This window comes from Epinephelus moara, chromosome 24 (genome assembly GCF_006386435.1).
Source record: "Epinephelus moara isolate mb chromosome 24, YSFRI_EMoa_1.0, whole genome shotgun sequence".
In the NCBI taxonomy this organism is placed as follows: domain Eukaryota; kingdom Metazoa; phylum Chordata; class Actinopteri; order Perciformes; family Serranidae; genus Epinephelus; species Epinephelus moara.
Genome location: NC_065529.1, coordinates 12,924,722 through 12,944,827, shown reverse-complemented (window position 1 = coordinate 12,944,827; position 20,106 = coordinate 12,924,722). Strand labels below are relative to the sequence as shown.

General features: G+C 40.7%; 2 protein-coding genes across 4 annotated transcripts; one reads left to right on the top strand and one right to left on the bottom strand.

Annotated features, from left to right (window-relative positions):
- Positions 1–1,232: 1,232 nt before the first annotated feature.
- On the top strand, positions 1,233–5,835 carry ghrh (growth hormone releasing hormone). 2 transcript variants are annotated; one of them, XM_050038530.1, is made up of 6 exons: positions 1,233–1,365; positions 1,584–1,692; positions 2,733–2,837; positions 5,259–5,363; positions 5,476–5,601; positions 5,723–5,835. In XM_050038530.1, the coding sequence occupies exons 2-6, from the start codon at positions 1,616–1,618 to the stop codon at positions 5,733–5,735; spliced, it is 426 nt and encodes a 141-aa protein (XP_049894487.1). In that variant the 5' UTR covers positions 1,233–1,365; positions 1,584–1,615; the 3' UTR covers positions 5,736–5,835. The 2 variants fall into 2 exon arrangements, with proteins under 2 accessions (XP_049894487.1, XP_049894488.1); XM_050038531.1 differs by having other exon boundaries at positions 1,252–1,365; positions 1,602–1,692.
- A 2,156-nt stretch (positions 5,836–7,991) lies between these two features.
- Positions 7,992–20,017, bottom strand: rpn2 (ribophorin II). 2 transcript variants are annotated; one of them, XM_050038240.1, is made up of 17 exons: positions 19,925–20,017; positions 19,391–19,581; positions 19,143–19,238; positions 18,009–18,184; positions 17,808–17,883; positions 17,524–17,658; positions 17,261–17,437; positions 17,052–17,170; positions 15,530–15,635; positions 15,148–15,239; positions 14,952–15,066; positions 14,603–14,797; positions 14,426–14,512; positions 14,215–14,310; positions 12,198–12,273; positions 9,836–9,965; positions 7,992–8,669 (listed from the first exon to the last, which is right to left on the bottom strand). In XM_050038240.1, the coding sequence occupies exons 1-17, from the start codon at positions 19,935–19,937 to the stop codon at positions 8,654–8,656; spliced, it is 1,896 nt and encodes a 631-aa protein (XP_049894197.1). In that variant the 5' UTR covers positions 19,938–20,017; the 3' UTR covers positions 7,992–8,653. The 2 variants fall into 2 exon arrangements, with proteins under 2 accessions (XP_049894197.1, XP_049894196.1); XM_050038239.1 differs by lacking the exon at positions 7,992–8,669 and adding an exon at positions 9,147–9,240.
- Positions 20,018–20,106: the final 89 nt, after the last annotated feature.

The window sequence follows — 20,106 nt, the reverse complement described above, 5'->3', positions numbered from 1 at the left end:
TGTATGTCCCCACCAGAGAAGCTCCCTGTTTGGGCTGGGAAGAAGAACACGGAGCCTGGCACAGAGCCTGGCTGCTCCCTCTCCTTCTCTTCCTGCCTGCAGGGAGAGAAGGAGAAGGTGCTGCTGTCTGCTGCTGAAACAGACGAAGTGGTTAAGGAGCTACCAGGCTTAGGCAAAAGAAATGGAAGATGATATCGATTAATCAATTAAAATATAATATCTGTAATATATGTTGAATTTATATTTCAAATAAGTAATAATGAAATTAATTAAGTACAGAGTGCTTACCTTTTCACATTTTTTTTATTAAAAAAAAAACCCTGGCTAATTAGCGTACATTTTTGGCCCAAACCTACTCCAACCCATGAAGCTTTTTAAGACCCATCAGGCTTGGATTGAGATTGAGGACTCAAGAATAAAGAGCGAGAAGGGGGTCAAACAAAACCGGACTTTCACCCAGTAGACTGCAGTTTGTGTCCAATGTGAAACAAAATCAGTGCACTTTTAATGTAACATTATAGAGCTTACATACGTACATTCCATGTGAAACCAAAAGTCACAGTTATTTAAAGGTAACATTACACAAACTACAGTCATCACGCACTGATGTGACTCGCGTGCATATTTACATCATGTTAGGTTATGTGACAACTGAACTTATTTAAGCCCAAAACATATTTTTCCCGCTAAAGGGGTCCCTTGAGCGTTGCTATCAGACACCTAGGGCTGTGATGAAGTTTTGGTATTTGATGACTTGGGAATGAAAACAGGTTAAAAATATGAAATTTGAAACAGAAAAAAAGTCTTGCAAAAAGGGCACTTACTTAATCAGAGGCCAAAAAGGCAGGTGTTAGAGTACCACCTGGGGGTCTATCTGTGCTTGAGCCTTGCCATGGGCCAAAATAAATAAATAAATAAATAAATAAAATTTAAAATAGAAATAACCCCCCAAAAAAGTCTTGCAAAGAGGGCACTTATCTAGTCAGAGGCTAAAAGAGTAGGTGCTTGAGCGCCACCTGTGGTCTAAAAGTACATGTGCCAGATCATACAACATGTTTGGCATCTCTGTTATTTGCTTATGGTCATAGTGATAAAGCAAACTTGAGCTTGAGAAAGGAGAGAAGGACAAAAAGAGGGCGAGAGCATGCAGACCACTCAGCCTTGGGAAGAGAGAGAGAGTGTGATCATGTGTGATGTGGGAGTGACTGGGAGCTACAGGTTCAGTATAAACTGACCATGGATGCAGGGATAACAAACAGTACTCTTCCAGAGGTTGTTTTTCTGCCCAGACGTTCCTGGCAGTGAGAGATGATGAGAGTTGAAGGCACCAAATAAAGAGGAACTACAGGGACACAAAATATCAAGGTAAGTCTTCCACCATGTGTAATGTGTTTATCAGACATTTAATGTCCATGCTTTTAAAATTTCAACATTTCAGATTATATGTTGACATTTTCCATCATAGTACACACCTCTGCCTGCTGCAACTTCAGTGCCTTCAGCAGAGCGATGAGGCTGGTTGAAGGAAACTGTGGTTTCAGCGTTTTTTCTAATGTAATTTCTACTCCTGTCATTTATTCTAGCTGTTCATTCTTCTTCAGGACTAGCTGTGAGGATGGAGAAAGCTGCACTGCTGCTGTTTTGTTGCCTGGTCATGTCTTTATCAGGCTCCCCGCTCTACCCATCCATTAGGTAAGTCCTGACAGATTTACTTTAATTTACTTTACTGTTTTTTTTAATGTTAGTGTTTTAATGCTTTTAAAGTTATTCAACTCTTAATGAGTGGTCAACTCAAATGTTCAGATCTGTAGATACCTACCAATGGCAGCAGAAGTGCTGAAAACTTATTGAAGAATATTAATATACTGAATAAGGATTTTTAAATGGATCTTTGACAAATTAAAACCACAGGTTTTCTTCATCAAATATTGCTCAGCTTCAGAAAACACCTGATAGTTGGAGAGCTCTAAGTGATATGGAAAAAATTAAAACCAGAAATAAAACATGAAGATCAGAATTATGATGTGCTTTATTGACCAGGTATTACCTGTGTACACAAACATGGAATTTTCAAAATTTGACTCTGTATTTTATTTGCTATAGAGCAGAATGCAAAGGGTGCTGGAATAAACACAGGAAGATTAACTGTGGCTTTATATACATGAGATATTTGGATATGACAGTATATGCAGTATATACAGCGTGCTTAGGGTTTATTTTTTAAATATATATACATGTTTACAGTTTAGTGTGGGTATCTAAACAACAGAAAATATATAATCTACCGGTGAAGTAGATAACATACAGATGAAGATAGACTCAGAATAACACTGATTTGAGCTCAATGCTGACAGATAATCACTTGATGACAGTGTCAGGGCTCAAAGAATGGCCACATCCTTGTACGAGGCACATGACGTTTACTCTGCATGTCACAGCTGTGCCTTCTGCACTTGTTATGCTAAAAAGGGTCAAGATGTCTGTATTAGTCATCACACTGCAGTTTAATCACAGAGTCCTGTGCCACAGCAGCAGAATGTCTAATTTTATGAGATTGAAAATATTGTAAAAAGAAGATTGAGGCTTTTTTTTCTTAGTTTAAAATCCATCTTGACCATTAAGACTCTGTGTAATAATTAAATTTACATTTACATATCAGTATGGTATAGTGTGTGTGAAGATATTTGAATACAGTGTTCTTCATTCATTAAGATAATGAGGATATTTTTCAGGTTCGGCCAGAGGGATACATCCATCCTGATGACATCTTCTATAAAGAATCCATCAGAGCAGCTGGAGGAAGAAACAAGTCCCCCCAGGGAGCGAGCAGAGTTACGGTCAGTTTGTTAATATGGATTCAGAGGCTGATCCAGAATCTGGTTTAAAAAAAACCTCAGTTCTCTGGTGGTATTTACGAGTGCAGATAGATCTGGTTTTTGAGATATCTGCCACTAAGAATTCTGCCACCCTTAAAGGGCCAGTGTGTAGGATTTAGCAGGATGAACTGTTAAAAATGGAATATAATATTCATAACTATGTTTTCATTACTGTATAATCACCTGAAACTAAGAATCACTGTGTTTTTGTTACCTTAGGTTAAGCAATTTATATCTATATACAGAGCAGGTCCTCCTCCACAGAGTCTACCATGTTGTTTCTACAGTAGCCCAGAATGGACAAACCAAACACTGGCTCAAGAGGAGGCCATAGGCCCGTTTCCACTGAAGAAGTTCCTGGTACTATTTGGGGGGCAGGAACTACTACAGGAACGTCCTCTCACTCGGCCCTCTCAACCGCCGTGTCTCCACTGAAAGAGCGGAGTAGGAGGAAGGTTCCTGTAAAGTTACGGGCTCTGGATGTGACGTAATCGTTGCGCGACCATTTACCGGGGCAACGTAGGGATGCCGTTAGCTGTTAGCCCTTAGCGGTGTCTGTAATAACTCACTAAATGGCCCTTAGCCCTTAGCGGTGTCTGTAATAACTCACTAAATGGCCCGTGAAAAAAAAAATTCCAGTGGATGTCTTAGTTACAACATGATTGAGCTAACTGGAGTAGTTTCATGTCGTATCCGACAACGGGAGGCTTTTAACAGATGACGTCCTGATGTTAGCCTGCTGTTAGCTGTCCCTGTCAGCAGCAGCCACTGATGCTTTCTAGACATCGTGATTTCCCAAAACTGAATAAATACCACACATAGCAACACAAAACTGCTTTGCTAGCTTAATCATGTTGTAACTAAGATATTCACAGGCCATTTAGTGAGTTTTTTTCACATGGCGGAGGAAGCTATATGAACGAGCTAATCCTCGTCTGCTAAGTTTTAAAAATGCCGGCTATTTTGTTGCTTTCTGTTGACATCATATCCCTCCTTGAGTATATCCAATCAGCACCAAGTAAATCCCAAGCCCCAGCCAGGAGTCTTTCGAGGCCGTTCTGAGTACCTACTCCGAGGCAGGGACTTGTTTAGCCCCCGTAAAAGTTCCGGAACTCTGTCCTTAGGGGGTGGTTCCTGCGGTGGAGACACGCACCAACGGCCCCGGCCCCGTAAAATTACCCCGAAGTTCCTGCAGTGGAAACGGGCCTCATGTGTGTATTTGTGTGAGCCACCGTTTCATTTTCAGTCAGCTGCAATCTGCAACCTCACCACTAGGTGCCACTAAATCCTACACACTGGACTTTTAATCAGTCCCTACAGATTTTTTTAATCAGGCCCGCAGCGGTTAACATCCATTCTCACCGAAGCAATTCTACTCTGTTCTTAAACTTGTTGATAACCACCAGGTTACATTAACCATGTGATGCTAACAGTTAGCCGTGTCACTGTGTGTGTGACTCTATACATTTAAAAACTTTAACATTAACATGTCTTTTCAGAAAAAGTGCACAAGTCACTAGTCACAGTGCTCTCCATTAACAGTTTTTATAGGAACTATTTACTTTTAAGAAGATAGAAAAGTGTTCACAGCAAGGTGAGATAGAAAGATATCTAAAAATCTGGGCAACAAAAACCTTAATTATCTGCATGGCTGGTGAAGAAAGTGCTTTTTGGTAATTTAAGTGAAACGACCCTATAAAATGGACAGATACCAGAGGTGGGACCAAGTCATTGTTTTGCAAGTCACATGTAAGTCTCAAGTTTTTGCACTCAAGTCCCAAGTCAAGACAGGCAAGTCCTAAGTCAAGTCCCAAGTCTTTGAATTTCAAGTCCTAAACAAGTCACAATGTGCTCTTAGCCAAATGTAATGCCATCTTACCATAGGAGTAATAATATATTGAATAAGCAAATCATGAATGCTTTTTAAACTTTGTATTTGTTTTTTAAACTTTTTTTTTTTTTTAACATGAATAAAATTATCTTTTGTGTAATTTTTTTTTTCTAACTGGCCCTCATCTTAGTTCTTCATGGTTCTCTCCTGCAACTTGACTGGATGTTGACAGATTGTTTTAAACACAGTGGATTCAGGAAATTAAGGGAAATGAAATGATTCGTGGCAAACTCTTTAAATCACATACTATTCAATTTTTAGACTTGCCCAAAAGCACAAGTGAATTCACAAGTGTTTAAAGTCATCAGATTTGTGACTTGAGTCTGACTCGAGTCCAAGTCATGACTCAAGTCCACACCTCTGACCGTATACCTGTTTTTTTTTTTTTGCTGCTTACTTGCACTGCAATTAATCTTTTTTTCTAAAAGCCATTCAAGAACACTGTTGTGTTATAACTGAATTGCTGTAAATTGTCCTGTTTCTGATTTTAGCTCAGGACGCCACGCTGATGCCATCTTTACAAACAGTTACAGGAAAGTCCTGGGTCAAATCTCTGCCAGGAAGTTCCTTCAGACAATCATGGGCAAACGGCTGGGGTACGTAACACAAGAGGAATGATGTCACTCCAATGAGCTGGAACAGCACAGTATGTTTTCAGGTTACCAACAGAAATACACAATGAAACATGAATTACTGATGTTTCTACAGACATGAAAGTGAGACCTACATGAAGCGTCAGTCAGATATCTATGAAGGGACGTATAAAGAAGATCTAACATCCATCCAAAGCAATCAGAGATACACAGGAGTGCATGGGAATGTCATGAGGCCCAGGTAAATGAAGACCATTAAAGCACTCAGTACACACTCTGGAGCTCAGAGCTCTAATGAAAGCATACAGTACTGACATACTGACTGTTAGTTTGTCACTAACCGGAGTCTTTCCTCTTTACAGACTACTGAGTTGAGATTGGAGGATCAGAAGGACGCCAGTGCTCCTCGCTGACGGCACTTTTCATCACAATCACTGCAACATGTTTCCTGCAGATGAAAATGATTCATGATATGTTTTTTATTTCCATTAAAGCTGTGAAGAAAACCTGCAGCCCGGCTCGTGACTGTGGAAAAATGGCACTGGGTACTCGTGCTTTAACAGAAATACTCACGTTTACATGGCTACTGAAACAATAATGATATTACTGAAATCTTGAACAACAATGTCTTTTAAGAATCAAGACATGTCATAAAATTTGTGTGGTAATGCTGAACTAGGTATGGGGTGAAAAGTACAAAGTACAAAACATTTTATGCTACTTTATACTTGTACTTTACCACCTTTTAGAAAAATATATTGCTTTTTTTTCACACCACTACATGTATCTGACAGCTATAGTTACTTGACAGATCTTACATATACAAAACATAAATAAGCTGTGGGTGCCCTATTCACTTACCCACTTTACCCAATTATCCAGACAGAATGCACTGACATATGTTAAACTACCTGATACTATGAAATGACATTTTGGAACATTTTGCTGATAATACTTTTAATAAAAGGATAGGTTAGGGTCATTTAAAGCCCCTAAAAACCTAGGAAAGTATTTCTCTATAACATCAGACTGTATATATTTTTGATTAAATAAAAAGAAATCAGCAGGGTGGCACAGTGGAGTGGTGGTTAGCACTCTCGCCTCACAGCAAGAGGGTTGCCGGTTCGATCCCGGGTGTGGGAGCCCTTCTGTGCAGAGTTTGCATGTTCTCCCTGTATCAGCGTGGGTTCTCTCTGGGCACTCCGGCTTCCTCCCACAGTCCAAAGACATGCAGGTTAATTGATAACTCTAAATTGTCCATAGGTGTAAATGTGAGTGTAAATGGTTGTTTGTCTCTATGTGTCAGCCCTGTGATAGTCTGGCGACCTGTCCAGGGTGTACCCTGCCTCTCGCCCGATGTCAGCTGGGATAGGCTCCAGCCCCCCCGCGACCCTCAAGAGGATGAAGCGGTTAGAAGATGAATGAATGAATGAATGAATAAAAAGAAATTGAAGTTTAAAAAAAACATCTATTGGTACTATTTATTAGTAGTTTTATAGTCAAAAACTCTAATCAGTTTCATCAGGACTGTGTGGGCGTGGACCAGATTTAATTTTAAGCAACCTAAGCTAACAGTCGTTCTGATTCACATGGTGCTGAATCCTTCTGGTGCACAGAAGTATGTGACATCAGTGTTTCCAGGTGAGTCTCACCCACTTCAAACCAATAAAAATAGCACAGACAAAAAAAAACCAACAGGAAAAGGAATATCTCTCACTAGTTGGGTTTCCATTCAAATAAAGCACAAATTTGAAGAGGATCTTCGAAATTCTGAAAAAAGAAAATGCAAATGTATGTGCTTTTTTCTGTTATTTGAAAACCAGGAGTTGATTCATCAATATAGACTAGGTGGCGCTAATATTTACCTTTTATCAAATGTTTCCACTTGTTTTTTCAATGCACAAATTTAAAATGTGCATAAAAAAACAGGTGAAAACCAAAACTTTTCTATATTAAGAAGCTGAGAAAATGTTTTCATTGGCTTTAAAGCTCAAAGTCCCTCACAGGTTCTTTCACTTGAATGAACAACATTAAATAAGATTGCATTCAGTGTGGCTCTGGAGTCCTGGTATTGTGCATGCGTGTGTCTCTACGTTAAGCTGAAGTCATGAGGCTTCGGCAGTCTAAGTTAACCAAATCAAGTGGCTGGTTTAGAAGTTATGGTCTGTTTGGTATAATATTCTCTCTTGTTACAAACCCTCTACAGACACTCAGCAAGGACACACTGAGGGAAACACAGAGGGAATTATCAACAGCAATGTCTCTTTCCAGAAATCATGACTCAGTTACTCAAGGTAATACCTTGTTATGAGCAGTTTCATGTAGGAACTATTTTCTTTCTAGAGAACTATACCTGCCAACCGAATCACAAGAAAGAAGCATGCATCTGCCACTAGCTCACCTAGCACCTCTGAGCAAGCTAAAGTTACAGCTCAGCTGAGCAGGACATCAATGTCTACATCATCACCAGCATGCGCCTCTTGTCCATGACAAGATGTACGCTTCCTATGTGTAGGTATAGGTCAGTAGAAAGATAAAGGGGAAAGTATATATTCTTAATTTGGGAGTGAATTGTCCCTTTAAGATGTATTTGATATTTTCCCTATAGTAAAGGAAGAAAAACAACAAAGATTCACCTCAAATTCTTTATTTCCTCTTCTTCATTAGAAAAAAAATCATTTCCTCAAATTGCCCATATTTCATTATCAACAATTTTTTCTGGGGGATGCCAACTCTGTATCAAATAGGGGACAACCGTTTCTCCTACACATCTGATGCACCAAACGGGCAAACACACTGGCATAGTTAGTAATGTTCAAAGTATCAGTACTGCTGCCAATGGTTTTTATCAGCTGACACAAGTTGACTAACAGCTTCTGTTACGAGGTGAAATGGGCACTGAGCGAAAATAGAGAAATGTACAAAAAAAAAAAAAAAAACACAGAACAACCCAAAATCCATCAAGAAACCACAAATAAAAATCCCAGCTCTCTTAGAAAACACTGGCATGTTGGACAACAAGAAAACAAATCTCACAGGAAGATGAAGTGCAATGATCAGTAGCTTTACAGCCCTCAGTAAGAGTATCGGTCAGTGAGCGAACGTTTGTCCTCGGAGACGCTGTGATATCTCGATTTATTCCATTTGGCAACACAGACAAACCGCATGTTTAACTGTCGATTGGTTTCTTGAACTGCCACGCCATGTTTAAAGTCTGATTTGATGCATCGTTGAATGACTCCTTGGAAACAAAAAATGAGCTTCGTCAGTGTCTTCTTTTAATTTTCTTGCTCTTATTTTTTCTCAAGTCTGTAGAGGAGAGAAAGAAAGGCAAACATTAGTTATAACATACATGACATGAATGAAATCTTGGAGGTTTGATTTCATGTCCGATCTTTGACAAGTCATGTAAAGGCTCAAACATGCATTTTAATGTACACTCTTCCACAACAATATATTTTGGCAAGAACACGGAGTAATTCTCATGACAAATGTCTAAGATCTGGACGATGCATACCTTGGCTCATGAACACAAAACATGTCACTCAAAAGTATTAACACAGCAAGGACCATGGGTGTTAGACCACAATGGAGGGACTACCAAAGTGCCGGTATGGCCATGGTCGTAATGATCATGGTGAAATGAGTGAGAGGCAAACAAGGGGGAGGGCGGCAAGTACACGTGAACACTCTGCGTTAGAATGATTGAGCACCACACAGCCATGCACGCTGCCAGCCACTATGGAAATGCACTGAGGATGCCAACTATGAGGATGCCCTTACTTCAGCCTGGAAGTGCGACCGACTCATTTGTTACAAATGGGGGCTTTATCGTAGGCTCCTATACTTTGCCAACCTACTACTTTGCTCTGCTGCAATCCTGAAAAAGGAGTACAGAGACAGCGAGGTGTGGAGAGAGGGGTTAAAAAGACACAGGCACCAGCTTCAAGGAGACAGAGGCTAGCAGGAAAGAAGAAGAAGAAGAAAAAAAAGGCCTCACTGGAAAAATTACATTTGTGAAATCATTAATTGGAATTTTTCACTTGCTTAAAAGGGTTAAATGGGCTGTCGTAAAAGCAAGAAGTAAAAGTGAACAATTACAGAGTGATGTTTTGAGTCAGAGACATGAGCTACAAATTGCTCACTCTGGCCCCTTGAGGGCTCTACATATTGATGGTGAGGAAATTGCCCACTTAGATCATCACTCCTGCAGATCTTGCTGCCACGCTTCTCTCCTGGTCCAAGTAGGCATGAGCTGTTCTTCTGACAGAGAGCCTGGTATTCATGTCGGCCTCTGGGGACCAACTGAGGAGCTAGGATATGGGATAGGCACTTTACCGCAGGTTTAAGGCTAAGAACTACCAAGAGGCCTCAAAGCACCCGAGTCCTCGTCATCTGAAAAGGGGCTAGGCATTCTCTCTGCCATTGAGGACTCTCTAGGAACCATTTGTGACGTGTGCCATCAGGAGACATACCTCTTCACTGCTTTCTGGGCCAGCATGCGGTTCCCGGCGAGGAAAGTTACACCGCCGATAATCGCCAGGTACTTCAGAGTCTGGAACATGTTCAGGTGAGTCCAGTAGACGTACATCAGGCCGAGCATGGCTGAAATAAAACAGAGTAGGCTGGAACATTAAAATCCAAACAAAATGGCTATCAAAATCACCATGTTAAAGATACAATATAATTTTCTGTTGCTAGGGATGTCTCAATCAACAAAAGGCAGAGCTATATCATAACTGTCAGTTTCTCCCGGTTACAATTTCTTCAGTGTTCATTTTTCAGGAGGTTTTTACCAGGAACTGAAATATCCACAAAGGTTTCTTCCTCTCAAAAACAAACAGACTAGGAGGTTAAAACCCGTAAAAGCACTTAATACGGCAGTTTCACATTAAAAAAATCAACGTTTCTCTGACACTGTTCAGCTTGTTGTGGAGAGGCTGCAAGCCAGGCTCCTGCTAATATATGCTCAACTTTGTTCTCTGATAACTTAAATTCCAGCTGTTCAGGAGGTTTTTACCAGAAGCTGAATTACCCGCTAAGGTCTCCTCCTCTTCATTATTAACAGATCTGGTGATTTTAACTGGCAAGAACACTGGAATGTCTCATTGAAAAACAGCATTTCTCCGATGCTGTCCTGTAAGGCAGGGGCTAAAGCTGAGCTGCAACTAAGGTTTTTGTTCAGCTTGTTGCTCTGATAACATAAAATACAGACGTCCACTGACTAAAATCATTCATGCAGTTAAAATATATAGGCAAAAATGTCAAAGATCTAAAATATTTGTAATACTTTTCTCCTGGGCTGCTGACGGAAGTATCAAAGGAGTGAGCCATCTTGTTTTCGTCTCATCTCTGCTGAGAGATGCACATGTGCAGTACTTATCAGGCACTGGTGATAAACGGTGTCTGCTCAAGACAAAGTTTGTAAGATGACGCAAATCCACATTAATGTTGAACCCTGAAGCGGGGGAATGGCACCACTGACAGGCGACAGTGACCAAATGACACGGACCATGTCCTCGACTGAAATTACAGACTTCTCTAGGTTTTAACTTTGCTGGAAATGTTTGGGATCATTTAAGCACACAACTCAAAAAAAAAAAAAAAAAAAATATATATATATGCAAAAAAAGTTCCATATCATATCTTCAAACCTTCAAAATATCTTTCATGCCACAGCTACAACTGGTGACAACAACTCACGGTTACCATAGTAACATAACAGGCTTTTCGGCACTTGAGTTTTCCAGGTACATTCACTTTGGTGAAAATATTGAGATGTGCCTTTGCATGTATCAACAATTCCGATGGTGAGTTTCTGGAGATATTTTAATATTCTTAAAAATCTTTAACAAGAGCAGACAGGAATTTTTTTTTAGGCTTGATCCCGAGCATTCACAGACAAGTAATTTACCTTTTAACTTAAGAAAAGTTTGCTTGTCTCTGTCATGTGACCATTATTTAAATATGGTGCCGGCAATGAATCTTTATAGTTATTGTTGTACAGAAATATAGGAAGAGAAATAAGAAATATTTGTGGAATAAAATTTATATTATTTGTCTTAAATGATTTTTACTTATATGGACATGAACTCAAATCCCATTAAAATAATTAATTTTGTTTTTTATGTACATATTTATTTATTTTTTAAAGACATGTTTTTGGGCTTTTTGCCTTAATGGACAGGAGTGTTAAGTGTGAAAGGGGGAGAGAGAGGGGATGACATGCAGCAAAGGGCCACAGGCTGGACTCGAACCCGGGCCGCTGCGGCAACAGCCTTGTTCATGGGGCACCTGCTCTACCACTAAGCCACCGACGCCCCTAACGTACATATTAACATTTGAATATGCCGGCTTCATTGGCATTTCGTTTTTTTGAAATGTGTGTGCACTTTCAAGTAGTCCGGTATGACCTAATCAAGTTTAAAAACTGTAAGTATGTTTACTGGAGGATTGCCAACTTATTGCACATTACCTCCTAATCATAATGTAGTGAACAGAAATCATTAATTTGCATTTTCTTTTGCCAATTTTTTCAAAATTCTGCAAAACTGCTGTAAAATCTGGATGGAACTTTAACTGTGACACACACAAAGCTAACTTAATAATGAACTAGAGGTGATGTGGGTGGGGTTGGGGCAATGTTTCATACAAAGTTTTTATGTGTGGAATTTTATGAATAATGCATCACGCAAATTATGATAATGCAGGATGTTTCCCCACAGTCATTACTGCCATTCACTCATCACTGTGAACAACAGCAGATGGACAGTTGATGACAAGGCTGTAAAACAAACACATCTGTGATAAACATTCATTTCAGAGATTGGGACTAACCTGCGTGGCCGACATGGAACAGAATGGTGCTGGGAGAGAAGCTGAAGTTGGAGATGTTGGCTCCGAGCTTAAACCACTACAGACAAGTGGGGGAATAAAAGACAATGTGAGTTTCGTCCCCTGCAAGAGCTGCAAACAAAGGGGCTGAAAAACTGTTTATCACCTATCACACAATGCGCTGTTCCACTGCAACAATAACTATTAGTCAGCGCTGCAAATGCCAGGGAAAAACAAATACAATGTCGCTTTTGTGATTTCAAATTTAAATAAACATTATATTCATGCAGTACTGGAGCCTCATTCAGTGTTTATGAAAGCTTCCTACTGAAGAGCTTTTCTGGGTAAAGAAACTAGACCATGGTGCATACAACAATAATATCAAAGCTGAAAGCTCTACTAAAAAAGGTTTTGATTAATAATAGAAGTAAATTAGTTTTAATTTTATTTTTAAAAATGATCTCCATACGTAAGCTGCTCTACAGGTGAAGGGAACCTTTTATATGGACGTCCAATCAGTGTTGATGGTACATGTAGTCAATTGAAGCAACACATTTCAATGTGTGTGTGTTATATTGACAGAGAAAGCCGAGTTTGCAGCTTTAAAGTCTGCTGTTTTTGCCTGCATCGAGCGCCACCACTTGTCGATACAGTGACGAAGTTGGATGCAGGATGAACTACAGGTTGGATTTAGCCTCCAGGTAGTCAGGTGACGTGCTCTAGGTGCTGCTCAAAAACAGAATTTCCTCGTTCTCTTTACATGTATTGCTAACTAGGTACATTTCAAACAGCAAAAATTGCTTACCAAAATATGCACAAAGATTGGGGCTGCTCATTTATTCAGTCATTCATTCATTTTCCGTAACGGTTATCCTGTTAGGATGATTTCATTTTAAATTATGATTTTGTTTTCCAATGATAATGAAAACAAGATCATTTAAATACAAACAATTATTGTATTGCATTCCGTTTCACAATGATGCTCTTGTTTTGTCTTGTGTTATAAATCCAGCGGACCCCTTTCCTTCACAGTGGTGTTGCCACCTTGCTGACTTTCTCTCTAGATTTAGTGACTTTGTTTCTAAAGATAAACTGCTGCCACCACGACCCCTGCAGGTGCAGCCTGTCATTATGTTATGCTAATACTAACATTACATTATGCTAACATTTCATTTACTACTGCATCACCTGAATGAGTCAATCAGTGGAATTTTTTTTTTTTTAGTTCAGGAGCATGCACTGTAATAAAGAAAACTTATGATGTTTCCAAAGTCAGTGATTAATGGTGTTATCTAATCATGATCTCAATACTGACTAAAATAATTACAACTATGATTTTTTCCCAAGTCGAGCAGTCGTAACGCACACGCATTTGACAGTGTTTGGCTGACTCAGATATTTAGGATATTCATGCTGCTGAAGAAATGCAGTGGAGAGAAACCGAGGCTGCGGCTGAATAGAGGATATAGCCGGTGGGTACCCTTCAGAACCTGAGCTACTGAGAGCGAAGACCATCTGATGGTGCCTTTGCTCAAATTGCCCTCTGAGGCCAACAAAAACTGAATCATTCTGCTGCAACAAATTTCACAGTGGGGAGTTTTTGTAAGATGCCAGACCCTGGAGAGTCTGTGTGTGCATTACTATGCTTTAAAGTTTTATTCCTCATTTGGATAGAGTTGTGCTGGAAACCCTCTTTAGGATCCTGAACAAACTGGAAAAGACATGAGTATTTTTGTCACGTAATGCTATGTTTTAGCCACCAAATTAATAGCTATAGGCTAGCAGTAGTTATGGGATGTCAGAAACTTGCACGCAATGCATCCTGGTACATGAAGGCACTGCTGTCATGGCTCCATGAGCAGGAGAACTCAGCACGGACTGAGGAATGTATTGCTTTGAACTACATTTACAAACATCACTGGTTGGACATCCACATAAAAAAGGTGGCAGATTTTCCCTTCAAGCTGTTGGCAAAAATAAAAACAGTAAAACAAGAAAACATTTTATTTTGAAATATTACCAGGATGAGCAGAAGCAGGAAGGGAGACAGGATGAGTGCAGTGAATGTATTGGAAACCACTGTTGGAGGCTTCTTCTCTGGTTCCCTGAAAGAGTGCTGCAGAGATAAGAGGAGATTTTAAACTGCTGGACTGAGAGCTCCTGCATGCTGCTGGATTTTCCATCATCAGGCAGTTAATCTGATATAAACGAAAGGAGTGCAGTAGCATTACCTGGATCTCTGGTTTGGGTACATAAAGAGTCTTGGGCTGAACGGCTGCTGGGGCCTCCTCATCCACAAACTTCAGTACGACATCAGCCTTTGAAATGACCACAACTTGACTTTAGAAAATCAGCTCACATCAGTAATTAATCCTCATTAGCACCATCAAGTGTGAGCACACACTCACCACATTCCACAAGATGGGATTCTCCAGGGTGGCATCCCCAACGATGAGGTGGAGGGAGTAGGTACCAGACATGGAGTCAAACTCTGATTTGCGCTCTGCTGTGTCCAACTCAAACTTGTACAGATTCTTGCTGTCGGGTTCAGCCACAAACACAACCTCTTGGCCAGTTTTCTGATTGTGCAGCCGGACAAAGGTCTGTGACAGGGAAAATAAATCGGTCCTTAACTTGAACAAAGACAGAGAGCTCAATTTTTCCTGAGTGGTCGCAGTGGTTGGCTGTTTTCCTGATTGTTTTGGCCAACCACATGATAACTGTATGGTGCGCTCATGTCCCACCCTGATTACATACCTGGTGAGGGGTAAGCTCCACTCCAGTGTTGACATCGACCAGCTGGAAGGCCATAGCAAAGTTCTGGTGGCTGTCTGCTGTGAAGGAGGCCTTGGCTTTGGACGGATAGTCCACCCTGAGTCATTGAAAAGAGAAAAGCATTTAGTATTCGATAGCCGTGCGAAAAGAGCCTCACTTATCAAACTTGTTTCCTTACCTGGTGGTTTTTGTGCCGATGCTCTGGTCCTTATCCACCACAGAGAGGTCCATATTAGTGACAGCCACCTCAGTGGACACCTTCACTTTAAGCTGCAGGTGGACAGAGTTACAATACAAAGTCATATAAAGTAAGAGCATGAGAGCAGCATACCAATCCCTAAACAAACAATAACAACAATTATATTCAGATGGACTGCCAACCTAGACAGGCTACAGCCACAACCTCCCACCTCTGACTCAACAACACAACATCTTCATTTGCATCACTTTCTCCACCAAGCAAACTCAAGCCAAAAACACTTTGACTACATGCATTAAACTTGGCTAATCCATCCCACTACAGTTAAATATTATGTCTCCAATTCTGACCGCCACCTTACCTCAACATGATTAGCAACAAGACGGCTGTCACCGGTTACCGCAACAGTAAATTGGTAATATCCACTGGCTGGCTGGTTGGACATGAAGTTCAGTTCAAAGACGCCACTGAAATTCAGGAAAAAAGGATCAGGAAACAGAAAGAAAAAATAAATAAATGAATAGACAAATAAATTAAGTGGGTAAATACTGTAAAGAAACTGAATGTGCTTAGTTAAACATAATCTTCACAGTAAATGAAACAGATAATTCATACTTATGTGATGCTTTTATTTGCATTATGATTTAAACACTTCTGTGAACACTATGTAAGCTTTGTGGGCTCAGCAATGAGGTAATGAAAGGTTGTGTGCGTATGTTTCTTTAGGTGTGTGAGCTAATTTTCAAGTAGAGGGGAACTACAGTTGGGTTGATTTCCGGCCTTGCTGGTCCGCTTTGGTGTACGAGCTTAAACTGGTTTGATTTTATGCAAACTGGATGAACCAGCATTTGCATTATGACACATTCTGGCAAACTGGACTCGGATGCTTATTCCAACTTGTACTGTAATAGTAATATGCAATTTTATTGTGATTAACATAATACTATGTTTGTTCATAAACAGAGCCACTAGTATGACAGGCCATGCTGCAATTTGCTGCCGAGTCGAGGCCGGCAACAAAGAAGAGTTTAAACTCTAGTACAGTACCTTGGAGGGTAGACTGGCACACGTTGTGTTTATGAGAAAGTTCATGTGTTTTATTGGGTGATGGGACAAGACAATGCAGAGTTAGTCTCTCAAAAAAACTATAACTATGCAAGTATGGCATCATTTTAGATTTGAAGTCCACGGTGGAGGTGTCCTAACTGGCTCCGAGCTGCACAATGCGCCATTTTGAGCTGAACTTTTGTCAGACGCCCAGTTTCTAGTCATTCCTGTCACTCGCTTTGAAAGCACCACAATGCATGAGGAATGGCTGATTCCTAAAGTTGAAATGAGGATAACAATACCTCTGTTTTTTCACTACAAAAAACAAAATAAGGTTTCTGGTGAGGTAAGTAACCATCGCTAATAACAACCTACTTCCTGTTGGCTATATTTTATGTAATTTCTATTTAATATCACAGCATTCAATGGGGGTTTTCTGTTTAAAAAGTACAAACGTAGGAAGATAGCTCATAGGCCACTCACCCACTTTTTAAGTGGTTAACTCTCCAGTCTGATCCGAGCGCACAGCTGATATTTATTTGGTTTGTTTATACAAAATAACATATGTGCATATTTAGTGGATTCAGTGTGGACAGAGAGCTCCGATGTTACACGATGGTATGCGATAGTGGGATGCTTGTTTGCTGTTGTGACACGGTATTGGTATATTGCATTTGGGAGCAGCTGCTAAGTCAAGTGCAACGGTTGGTGGTAAACTTTAGTACAATGATCTGGTCCAGTGTTTGGCTTAACATCAATTTGGTTTGAAAATTTTTACACTGGCTCAACAGTAAAGGGAACCTTCATAAATATCTTAAAGCTAAAATGATACATACTCGTTAAGTGTGAAAGGTGCTTGGTTCAGAATGACACTCTTGGAGGCCACAGCGTACGCAGATTCCACCAGCACGTTGGCAGAGGCCAGTGGTTGAGACATGACATCAGTAACAAGGAGCTGTGAATCACACAGAGAAACAGCGTCACTTTGAGGAGATTATAAACCATGCAAGAGGACTGAAGCTAGTGTGAGATCCAACATCTGTACCTGCAGGGTTGGCTGGCTGTGGGACACTGTGGCTGGGCCCTGAGGAGTAACAATAACTGGCACATGGAAGCGGTTGTTGGAGAGAGCGGCAGCGGCACTTGCCACACTGAAGGCCTCAGACAAAGAGTCCCAGGATTTCTTACTGAAGATAGAGTTCACCAGCTGGATGACCTGGTCCTGTGTGGAGAACACATCTTCAGTCACTTTCACACTGAAAAAACCCATGCAGAGAAAGACCGACACCTGACAGACAGAAATCATACCTCCTTCAGAGGGGGCTCCATGTCCACATGATCTGACAGGGAATAAGCGGCTGTCACAAACATGGCAGTCGCCTCAAGTCCCTCCTCAAACTGGAGGTAGATGCCACCAAGATCATCCAAACGAGCTGTCAGGTCCTGAGAGGAAAAAAGGTGTTTAAACTCAATTCTAATAATAATAATAATAATGATAATAATAATTTCTGGACATTTAATGGTGCAGTGTGTCTTGTGCTGAGTCAAAACACAGTGACACAGCACCACCTGGTGGACGTATAAAAGCTCACCTCAATTTCTTCCAGTATTCCTCCAAGTTCTGCTTGCTGGGACAGGCGGGCTGCTGTTAGCAGAGCTGAGGTGATACTGTCCACACAGAACACACAATTTAAATTTAAATGACTTTAAATCCAATAATTTGCTCATGAACACTGCAAGACTCTCCATGCAGAATGATACAGCACTCCCTTGCCAACACAACTAACACTTACGCCATAACATTGTCCTCCTTGTTGATGCGACCTGTCAAGGCACCTACAACTTCCTGGGAAGCCAGAGGAAGCCCCAGGGAGCTGAGTGCACTCACGGCTCTGTGGATCTGAGTCATGGTTGAATCTTCGCTGACTGCTGCCAGAAGGATGTCACGAGTTTCATTGGACACAGGGATCTATGAAGTGGACAAAAATCTCATATAAACAGACGGTTCTCAGAAGGGTTGAATTAGAGGAGAGCATCTTCCACTTTGCCATGACTATATTTATATGCACAAAAATTCCAGTTTTTACCCTTATTCTGAAAGAGACAATAATTCTACTCAGCTGTTTACATTGCTTATGGAAATAAATATTCCACTAATATTCCTGTTTACATGCAGCCGTAAATACTGCAATTATTGTGTCATAACATGTTGTTTATCATGTCAAAAAATGGAAGTGAGGAACGGCTGGAGCTGCTTGTGCAATTATGTTTCTTTATGGCAGATCAGACTTTTTCTTTTACATTTTTCCACCTAATGCAGACTTGCTTGACTATGCAAACACAGCCTCCCTTTTTCATTCCTTCAACCACCTTCTTAAAACGGGACAGTGTTGCGATATTTGCATATATTCAAAAACCTGTTGATATCAAAGCTTTTCTTAATGTTTAAGAGTAAGTGTGTTTCTCCTTTCCATTAAAATGTGGGCTATTCTTTAGGATTTGCATCCCTACCCCAGCCATGCAAATTGTTGGTTTGTTTACAGCACATCCACGACAATGCAGAAAGCTGACGGTAAACAGGCAAGAGGCTGTCTGTTGCAAACCAAATTTCTGAATGTGCTGTACACGTGTCTAAAGAATGCTCCTAAAACCCAAATAATGCTGGCATATTCCACATGTCCTGTGCTACCTTTGGAAAAAGGCTTAATTCAGAATGCAGTTTACAAGACCCAAATCAGATTCAGAATATTGTCGTATGCGGAATGATGGTGGAATATTTGCGAATGATCTTTTATAATTATTTTAACACCCTGACCTCAATATGGTGAATTTTTTTTCAATATTATCAGGCACAGCTACACATCTAAAGATGCTTTTGAACATAAAGACTGGCAGTAGGGCAGATTAGACAGCAGACACAAGCATACCTCACATCCTGAAATGGCTTGACTGGTCTCAGCAGCAAAGAAGAGAGAGTCAACACTTGTGGGATCCAGCTGGGATTTGAGAAACTGGCATACTTCCTGCATACAATTTACAAAAACACAGTTTAAATCCAGAGAACACTGAGGACAACATTTCATGTAATAAAGCGCCCAGACATTATGGCTAAATGATTGTTCAAAGATTCTTCTGCATTAGATGTGCTAACCGCATAATAGAGTGATTTCCTCACCTCGTGATCAGGAACAGTTGCTCCAAGCTTGGTCAGACCCACAACTGAGTAGTAAGCGGAGTCCAGGTCGGTGAACTGTTGGCTCAAGAGGTTCTGCAGTCGGCCCACATCAGACAGGGAGAGGTAGTGCGCCGGTGTGAGCGCCTGAGCTCCAGCAAGAGCCAGGCTGAGGAGGAACAACCCGAGCAGCCCTGCGGACACACCGCGGAAACATGTTAACCTGCCGGCTGCTCCAAAGGTGTATTTATTTACCGGTTAACACCGAGGAGAGGAAACAATACATTATTTCTCACAATTCACAATCTCTTCTTACGATATGTATTCATTCATTGAGATAACGCTCGCTCGTTCATTTCAGGTTAAGCTAACATTACCAAGCGGGCTAGCTATCGTTAGTAGGAAGCAACACACTGCACGGCCCGCGTGCTATTTCTTCACCAATTCTGAAACTCGCGACCCATAAAAGCACACAAAACACACGGAAAACATACATACCTAACATTTCATACAAAATGTATGATTTAATTCACTTACTAGACCGGTCCATGTCTTGCAGTCTAATGCAGCGTCACCAAAACGGACGATTGCTTCCGGTGTGTCAGAGTGAGCTGTCACCTAAGGTATAAGATCCGGCTGCATTTCAAAATAAAAGCCGATGTAAGTACACGTCGCATAAATCCTTCGTGTAGCAGACAGTATCAGTATTTGAAATAAAT